Source organism: Homarus americanus, unplaced genomic scaffold (genome assembly GCF_018991925.1).
Source record: "Homarus americanus isolate GMGI-L3 unplaced genomic scaffold, GMGI_Hamer_2.0 scaffold19318, whole genome shotgun sequence".
NCBI classification, from domain to species: Eukaryota; Metazoa; Arthropoda; class Malacostraca; order Decapoda; family Nephropidae; genus Homarus; species Homarus americanus.
The window spans coordinates 1,906,050-1,916,195 of NW_024732238.1; the positions used below are offsets into that span (position 1 = coordinate 1,906,050).

A 10,146-nucleotide genomic window follows, 5' to 3' on the forward strand; every position below is an offset into this window, starting at 1 on the left:
ATAGGAAAATAATTAATTTATAGATACTTGTGCAGTAGATACCTTCACTATACTAACACAAATAACGAAACAAGTTCTTGGGTCTATTAAATCAATAGTAAAAAATTTTAACTTGTGTAACCAAAATAACTATAGTTTACCTAAATTTAAAATACATTTTCTTTGATATCGTTTTCTTTCATACTTAAGTGTAAACTATTATATTTTCTATACCATCTTTCAATCACGTGGTTTAAAAGATAGACAGACAGAAATGGCATTCAGGATGTACCTAGACGGTGCAGATATATAAACATTGGTAAAAAGTAAGTTGATTTAACACAAGTGATCCTAGAGAAGCTGTTAAAGGTTTAGTTCTATTGGGGTAAATTCCACAGTTTTACCTGCTGGATGAACTAGTGTTGACAAATGATAATACAACCATTTCTTTACATTAGTCTGTTTAATAAGGGAATTGAGATGATTCCGTAATTATGTTGACTGAGGGCCTTAGGACTACAACACTTCACTTTTTGCTACTGCTGTACACTGTTGATAAATACTGGGCTGTACTGGTCCCAGGATATATATCTCGGTGCCCTAAAAAATTTCCCCTCGCAATTTTTTCACTGTGGCTTGTTTAACCTTTAGCCATCACACACACACACACACACACACACACACACACACACACACACACACACACACGTGATTAGTTACTCGTGTTGGAGTGTGCACAGTGCAGTGTTGAAGAAGGAGGAGGCGGAGGAGAGAGGGGGAGGCAGCGGGCCGTGTAATACAGCGTCAGGACACAGTCTCCAGCACACACTGGGCCGCCACCCATGAAACTGGAAATGTAAATATAGATGTGTGTGTGTGTGTGTGTGTGTGTGTGTGTGTGTGTGTAAAGGACACATAATTTTGCCACCTTCTCCCACACACCCACGCTATACCTCAAACACCACCATAGTTTATGCAACGTGGATCACCAGGAGTAAAGACGACGCTTTCAATAATATCATTATCGATAATTAGTGTAGGTTACCGAGGGAGAGAGGGAGGAGGGTGGGACGGCGGGAGAGAGGGAGGAGGGTGGGACGGCGGGAGAGAGGGAGGGAGGAGAGAGGGAGGGAGGACAAACCCTCTCATATCAAAATACTTTCAGGAAATCCTTCCTTCTTTTCATAATAATTATATCGTCGACAGTTTAAAATTGTATAACTAAGAAGTAGTGGTAAAGTCTTAAGCAGGATAAGAGCTGATAAAAGATAAGATAAGGAACCTGTGATATATATATTTATCAGTGGTGAGGAATTATCGTGGATGGTGACCAGACTCTCTCTCTCTCTCTCTCTCTCTCTCTCTCTCTCTTCTCTCTTCTCTCTCTCTCCGCCTTTATATCAATTTCCTTCTTCTAATTCCTAACCTCCTTATTCTCTCTTACTTTCCTCCCCAACTATCTTCTCTCGCCTCTCCCTTCACTCCTTCCCTGACCATCACTCTTACACTCTCTCACCTCCTCCTCCACCACCACCAGGGGGACAGCTCTGATCCACACCTGCACAAACTACGTCATCCACACCTGTTATTGGGCCACTCACATGTGCAGCGCCGAGTCGATCCCTCTAGCACCAGCGTCACTCACTCACCCAGTACTAGTGTGACCCTTCACCAGTGCCACACCTCACCCCACTCACCTGGTTGTAATTAATAGATTACCTGTACCTGTTGAAACTAAATAGAGTGAAAAAAATGAAACGTTGAATTGCTATGTACTTCCGAAAATCAATTAGAGTATAGAAACGAAATATTCCACAGGTGTTAAGTTTGACCTTCGTTATACCATCGTACCGACACCTTAACTAGCACACCTGGCTCTACGTAGTGGCATACCTGTGCATGACTGATCGGAAAATAGTGAGAAAACCCTTGAAACATTGACTTGCTGGATATGAACGAGGCACTAACACTGAAAAATACAAGGCTGTCTAGGTATTGGCTGTGAATATCCCTACACCACAGTACCACACCTGAACTAGCACACCTGGTTCTAATTTAGTGACATTCGTAACAAAAACTGTCCTTGAGGGTCAAAGTTGTCGTTGCTGGCACTACCTCCACAGCGTCATACCTGGCCTACCTGGCTCTAATTAGCAGCCTAGGTATAAGTCAGACCAGAAGAAAAAAATCAATTGGAAATCAAGTGCTTGGTCCTCCCTGAGTGACTACGTGTGTATCTCAGCTGACAGTGGTAAAAGTCTTTCACTATCTGATTTCTTTCTGTCTGTGTCTGTCTGTCTGTCTTTCTTTCTTTCTTTCATTATTTATTTATTTATTTATGGACACTAATTTATTCTGGCTAATCTCTCAGTAATTACGACTCTGAAAATTTAACATAGGCTCACAGGATCTAATTTCAATCTCATTTATTTTTATACAAGACAATTCCTTAATACATTATTAATAGAAAGTATTTATAAAGTATTTAGAATCATATAAATCTTATTCAATATTATAAGAAATTTAATAAAACAAAAATAAAATTATAAAAGCAAAAGACTATCTGCATCATGGCACGAGAGCTCATCAAATAATTACTTGGAGTATTGAACAAAACATTCCATTGATAGAGGAAAAAAACAATGCGTGTTCACCGTTGATGAGTTGAGTATCATTATGAATGCTGTAAAGTCACTGTATGATAGAAAGTGAAGCAGTGATGTTACAGGATACAGAACAGTGAATATGTATGATGATGATGATGATGATGATGATGATGATGATGATGTAGCTGTGAAAGTGAAATATGTTAAGGCAGTGAAATAGTTGAAATTTTGAGAATAGAAAGTAGACAAGAGAGAAGCAAAGTATTTTATATCGTAGATTAGTGAGCATTTAGCAGTGATGTACTTTCTCTCACTGCTCATGTACTTTCTCTACTTTCTCTCACTGCTCATGTACGTTCTCTACTTTCTCTCACTGCTCATGTACTTTCTCTCACTACTACGGAAGTCGTATGTGTTGACAGAGAGAGTGAGTGCAGTGAGACCTGAGTGTTTGTTATCAGTGAAAGAGTGACATATGTCATTGGGGAGGAATTTAACATAAGGATATCGAGGAAGTTGTGTTTATCTGTTTGTAATTGTGTTTGTTTTGTGTGTGTGTGTGTGTGTGTGTGTGTGTATAGGGGTCAACCAGCATACACCAACCCGCATGATAGTGGGTTTCTCTCTCCTCTCTACTTCCTTCCTTCCTTCCTTCCTCCCTTCCTCCCACCATCATAAAGACACACCTTTAATAACCATAAAGTTTAGATCACAACTGTACAATAAATATATCCTCGTTCAAATTAACACTTCAAGTCCACACATACATGCAATGCAAGACACACACACACACACACACACACACACACACACACACACATAAAACATCAGAAAGCAATATATAATTTCAAAAGTGCTTCATCGACTTGCTGGCACCTTGTTCTTGGCGCCTCCTTGACAGACAGACGTAGTTCAGGGCAGTTATGATACTCTCTCTCTCTCTCTCTCTCTCTCTCTCTCTCTCTTTGTGTACCAAGCGTGGCGTCACCTGCCCTTCACCTACATTCCTCCCCCCCCACCCCCATCCTCTAGTGAACCAGAACAAGTGCTCAACACCTGTACACCTAATCTGACTCACCTGTCGCTCCCACACATGTTATTGTTATTGTCTCAGTTGTTGACGGTGTTGGCTATAGTGCAGTGTCTCAGTCCGTGCTGGTGTTGGTAACGGTGTGTGTGTTAGTCTTACATGCATATAGTGCAGTATGTTGCCAGTTGGTGGTTGATGCTGGTACTAGGTGTTGGCAACAGTGATGAGACCTATGTATATGGTAATGTTTTGTGGTAATTATCGGTGTTGGTAACAATGTGTGTCACTCTTCTATATGTAGGTTGATGGGGCACTAGGGGTTGGTAACGATGGTATTCTTACGTTCATTTTGCAGTTATGGTAACAATGTCGCACTCATTCGAGGGGATAACAGTGATGTGTGTGTGTGTGTGTGTGTGTCTGTTCAACATTGCGTGTAGATGTGTGTGTGTGTGTATGTCTGTCCTGCATTACGTGTGTGTGTGGGGACGAAGGTGTGGGTGTGAGAACAGGGGGCACAAATGTTTGAACCATCGACCTTTGACACCTGCCTCCTGGCCCCCCTCACCTGGGCGATCACCTGCGTGTACTGCTAATTGGATTTTGGGAAGGTCGCCACTTGGACCACGTGACCAGTGACGTCAGAAGGTTCACAGCTGATTCCTAAAGATTATCGAGTGTAACGTGAGACTCTGTGAACTTAAAGTGAACCTCCTAAGGGAACATGATGAACGCCGTATGGGTTTAATGAACGCCTTGAGAGTGAAAACCTTTTAAGCATAAAGCAAGTCCTTGAAAATAATCGGAACGCTATGATCGTAAAGCGAGCGTCGTGAACAGCAGACTGCCGAGAGTTGCACTTAAATTCTAACTGACAATTCCTTTAGCACTTGATTTACTGTGTGTGTGTGTGTGTGTGGTCAGCATCCTCGCCTTGCAAGCGAGCGGACCCGAGTTCGATCCCCGGGCAGGGTGAAACTATGTGCAAGTTTCTTTACGACATTTGCCTCTGTCTACCCAGCAGTAAGTGGGAACCTGGATGTTAATCGATTTACTGATCGTATTCCGGGGTAACGGTTAGCCAGTGCAATTGGCGAGTTGTCCGGTCTTCTCGGACTATTCCTTGACACTGGGTCATGCAGCTCGTTAACTCAGGATGTGGTTGTGGTGTTGGCGACAGCTTCTACACCTTCAATAAATTCACGCCTAGGTGGACCTTGGGCTGACCATCCTCGTCACACGAGGGGCAGCCATTATCATTCTATTAGTGTGTGTGTGTGTGTGTGTGTGTGTACAAAGATTTCATTACACTAACAAATATTCTCTTACAGATAATATTATGTTATTAACTTAAGTTCCGTGACGTCAAAGAGAAGGTCTGTTTTTTGCGGCAAAATCCCGAAACATCAACATTGCACACAGGCAGACGCAACAATGAACACCAGTATGTTAAGTGAGTCAAGTTTGCAGCAGTGGTGAACGTCAGTGTATATCTCACGTAGTGAAATTTGGTGAAAACCTGTCCTTCAAACGTGTTGGTGAAAGTGAATTGTGAAAAACAGTGTCGTATTTTATAACGTTAGCTGATCAAGGGTGATTTTGAAAAGCTAGATAACTATAACTTATAAACGTTATATTGAAATAGTTCTACATTATAACAAATGATGTTGACAATAAGTACATTTTACGAGTACATCTGAAGAAAAAATCGTAAATTAGTACAGAAAATTGAAGATAAGTGCCACTGTGTACATGTGATGGTGCCTGAATGAGGTGTGTCTCAGGCCAGGAGCTAAGTGTCCTTCCACCATGAGTGTCGTGGCCACTACAGGTCAGAACGGCGGCCCCAGCCAGCTCCACCAGCTCTTCAGGACGTGTGATAGAGAAGGTGAGTCACTGAGTCATTGAGCCCTTAGTCACGGCATCTTTACTTTTATTTCAGATTAGATGCTTCACTCGCTGTAACACAACCTCCTCCTCCTCCTCCTCCTCCTCCTCCTCCCCCTTCTCCTTTGTCCCTCCATGTTCTTGTATTTCCCTTTACACCTTCTCCTACTACAAGGTGTACCATGACGCTCCACACAACCGAGCTCCTCCACACCCACCAACCAACCACTCGACCCCGTGTTCTCTCATTCACGGACTCAGTTGCTGCTTCCGGGATATCCATTCACCTCACTTTTGATATCAATAAACCAATAAATTCCTCTCTCTCTTAGAGTCACATTACATGAACTTTAATACATCAAAACACTACAGCTGTATCTAACATTTGATCATCTCGGAGAGCAATTCAGGCGTTATTAACCTCATCCGATATTACATAAAAATAAAGGAAATTACTTTACTTGAAGCTTTGCAACTCTACACATATTAGTTTTTGTTTGGCTGGATTTTCATGGGTGTGAATTAGGCTCCGAAAAATATCAAAACAATGTGTCTGATTCTCTACATTGAACACAGGCAAGGGTTTCATCGTCGAGGAAGAGTTGAGAGAATTGTGTTCGAGCCTCGGCATCGCTGCAGACGATTCGGACATCATCTTCAGCGACCTCGACCAAGACCAAGACGGGAAGATTAGCTATACAGAGTTTTCCAAAGGATTCACAGAGTTCCTTAACCCTGGAGTCGAAGCCCAAGTCACCAGGAGGTTCTCGACATGGTGAGATTACATACTGTACTCACCAAGGACTTGTACATGCACTCCTAGATTAATTTTATGAATAGATATATACTTTGATAATAATAGTAGTAGAGAGAAAAAGTAGTAGAGAGAAAGTAGTAGAGAGAAAAAGAAAGAAAACTCTAACATTACCTCCCCTCAGGAACAGCTTGGAGACGGAGATGGAGGAGGGAGTAAAGGAGGTGGAATGCAAACGAAGAGAGAGCGTCTACCAAGCATGGAGCTGTCTCACCTCCAGCCTCACCCAGCTCACGAAGACCAACATAGCGGCTGAGAGGTGAGTGAGTGGGAGGAGTGGGGAAGGAGTGAGAGGGGGTTTAGTGGGCTAGGGGAGGAAGTTAAAGGGCTGGGAGAGGGAGTGAGAAGACTGGCAAAAAGTGGGAGAGGAATTGAGAGACCTGGGAGAGATGAGGTAAGGTGAGAGATGACTTGGAGAGACGGGGAAGGGAGTAAAATGGGAGAGGAGGTTAGAGAGAGAAAGTAAGAAAGAAGGGACATAAGAAAGAGAGAAAGAAAGAAAGAGAGAGAGAGAGAGAATGCCTAATATCTGAATATTTATTATCTCTACCTTCGTGTATTACAACTACACACACACACACACACACACACACACACACAATAAAACGCAGGTAAAACATGCGATCAGCTAGTGTCTGTCGTCTTGTTTACAGATACACACAGACGCACACATATACATACAGACACACATGGTTACATACAGACACATACGAGAATAGACATTCAGACACACACAGACACATACAGACACACACGCAGACACAGACACTCAGAGAGACACACAGATTTAGACACACACAGATGAAGAGATAGGCAGAGGGACAGAGAGAGAAAAGAGAAAATTAAATAACTGTTGGCAGTGACAGATAGAGGGAGAGAGAGAGAGGAAATGATGATAAATATAGGAGGAACAAAAACTGATAAAAAACAACGAATGAAATAAATAACAGAATAAATGGTAAAATTAAAATGAACAAAGAGAAACTATAAAATAGGAAATAAAAGAAATTTCTTGAATATTTGAAAAAAAATTTCTTCAATACAATTTACAGAAGATAAATTTATAATAAATTACTTTGGGAATTTCTGTAAAACTCATTGATCATTGTATCGGATTATTGTTATTATTTTCGAATTATTTTGATATTTTATAATATTATATGATTGTTATTGGTTATAATTATCATAATCTCCATATCTAGGTTACAGAAAATAATTATTGATGTTGCTGTTGTTATTGTTATTGTTGATGATGGTGTTATTGTTGTTGCTATTATTGTTGTTATTGTCGTTGTTGTTATTATAGTTGTTATTGCTGTCGTTGTTATTATTATTGTTTTGTTGTTACTATAAAATGCGTGTCACTATTTACACCCAATAATGGTGATATACGCGTATACTGAATTATACCTCACGAATATATTTAGCATGGCGTGTTAAGAATATATCACGGTGGTCAGGGAACCGAGTGAACAATCCTGGTGTTACGTGACGCCAGCTATCCTGCCTCTGGGTCATGTTGTAGTCGATACATACATACATACATACATATACCACACACACACATACACACACACACACAGCCAATACCATGGACACCCACGTTCTCATAAATACAGTTGTGAATATATGAAAGTATGCTTGAAGTCCATTTGTCCTTCTGTCGGGGTGTAAGTAAAGACTCTCTCTCTCTCTCTCTCTCTCTCTCTCTCTCTCTCACTAACCTACCTCCTCCCCCTCCTTCCCTTCCTCCCCCCTACCCCCCACCACCATGACTCCACCCCCCGACCCCCACATGTGTACAGGTGTGCATTAACATACCTGTGAGGGCACCACTTCAGCGCTATTCTGAAACTATGACATCAATTTGATCACCTGAGTGTAAGAGTTCCCTAGCCTTGTATTAGAGAGAAAAATAAGAAGGGTTATACATTGATATATGATTGGGTGAATTAGGATTGTATTGTCTGTCTGGATGGATGGATGGATGGATGGATGGATGGATGGATGGATGGATGGATGGATGGATAGATGGATAGATGGATGAGTATTTTCTATGTTTTTTCTCTTGCTTTGTTGTTTATCTTTATTTATTCGTTTTTCTCATTTTCTCTTTATCTATATTTCTCTCTCCATCTCTCGTTCCTTTTTTTTTTTTACTTTTCTTTCTCTCTCTTTAATATTATCTCTCTCTCTCTCTCTCTCTCTCTCTCTCTCTCTCTCTCTCTCTCTCTCTCTCTCTCCTTTACTTCCATAATATCCCTCGTGTGGCCATCCGTGTCTCACCTGGCTGGGTTGTGACGATATTTACAGGTGTGTTTGGCCAGGTGTTCTCATCTACGTGTCCCACATCTCTCTCTCTCTCACCCCCATTTCTATCGATCCCTACCCCTCCTACTTCCCTCCCTATTCTCACTCCCTATTTTACCCTCCCATTCTCCACCTAACTCTCCTCACCTACTTAACCACTCCCCACCCACTCTCCATCTCCCCCTCTCCTCCCACTCCCCACTCACTCTCCACCCTCTCCCCTCCCCCACTCACCTCACACTTGCGTTTCTCATGACTCACGACTCATAAACATCAAACTCCAATAAACTGAATTACACTCCTGGCTGCCACTGGACATCAGAAGTTTTACTGTACGTGGGGTGTACTTTTTTAATGTACGTGGCTGCCCATTTTACTGTACGTTGCTGCCTTTTTTTACTGTACGTTGCTGCCATTTTTACTGTACGTGGGTGTCCTTTTTTACTGTACTTGGGTGTCCTTTTTATATCCTGAGTCGTGTTTCATCTCTATATTATACCATGATTGAACTCCTTCCATCCTGCCTTCTTGGGTTCACTGAAGGTGTTGACAATCGCCTCAATCCTGATCCCTTCGAGGAACATGATATTTGACACACTATTCATATATAAGTTACAGAGGAAGATGAAAGTGAATTGCCCAGTTTGATGTGAGAGAGAGAGAGAGAGAGAGAGAGAGAGAGAGAGAGAGAGAGAGAGAGAGAGAGAGAGACTATCATAAGCACCAGAAAAGTGAAGACAAAAAAATAAGATTCGTTTTGTCTTTGAGTCGAACAGATAGAGAGACAGACAGAGTGAGAAAGAGAGGGTGAAATAGATAGAAAAATAAACCCACAGACAGACAGACAGAGACACATGTTGCTATTTCTGGACATGAGAAACACCTGGTTATCAATGTACTAGCTTTTTAATGTGAGACACGGGTAAAGTGACTCATCCACACCTAACATGAGTCACCAGGGTCGGTCTTGTTGCGTAGAAGTATGTCAGGGTGTTAATATCTAGTGTGACCTTCATTGCTAAATCATTCCTCTTTCCATTCCTCCTCTTCCGTGGTTTAGTCTTCCTGTTTGACGTCATGTTGTTTAATCTGAGCCTCTGTCTCTACCACCCACCACCAGCATGTACTGGCCTATAAGGTACTTGATGGTATGCGATACGCTACTGGCCTCTTCCTTGTAGGTTCATTGTCATTCCATTTTGTGCCTCGCCTCTCTCTCTCTCTCTCTTACCTTTCACCCCAACAGACTTTTTAATCAATCTCTCTATCTGTCTTCTCACTGAACAATGTCCCTCCACGTCTCTTATTATTTATATCTTTAACACGGAGATTTATCGTGTGTGTGTGTGTGTGTGTGTGTGCCACAGCTTAAGTAGTTTACATGGGTGGTGTTCATCCCTGGACAACAACGTACACCTGACATACTCTATATAACATCTTTGACATGTGACACACCAGCCGCCGAGAGTTTTGTTTGTGCTAGATACATTAATGTACACCTGCCAGACACCTGTGTATTG

The 10,146-nt window shown here is 41.8% G+C and overlaps 1 protein-coding gene across 7 annotated transcripts in view; it reads left to right on the forward strand.

Moving 5' to 3' along the window:
* Positions 1–1,588: 1,588 nt before the first annotated feature.
* LOC121868281 (ras and EF-hand domain-containing protein homolog) overlaps positions 1,589–10,146 on the forward strand; it is a 20,316-nt gene continuing 11,758 nt past the window's right edge. For 4 of the 7 annotated variants that reach the window (XM_042368708.1, XM_042368710.1, XM_042368712.1 and 1 more), the window contains exons 1-4: positions 1,589–1,679; positions 4,947–5,503; positions 6,079–6,277; positions 6,441–6,575. In XM_042368708.1, the coding sequence (XP_042224642.1) occupies positions 5,425–5,503; positions 6,079–6,277; positions 6,441–6,575 (413 nt within the window). In that variant the 5' untranslated portion in view covers positions 1,589–1,679; positions 4,947–5,424. The remainder of the gene's footprint in view (positions 1,680–4,946; positions 5,504–6,078; positions 6,278–6,440; positions 6,576–10,146) is intronic. The other 3 variants (XM_042368711.1, XM_042368713.1, XM_042368709.1) reach the window with 2 other exon arrangements.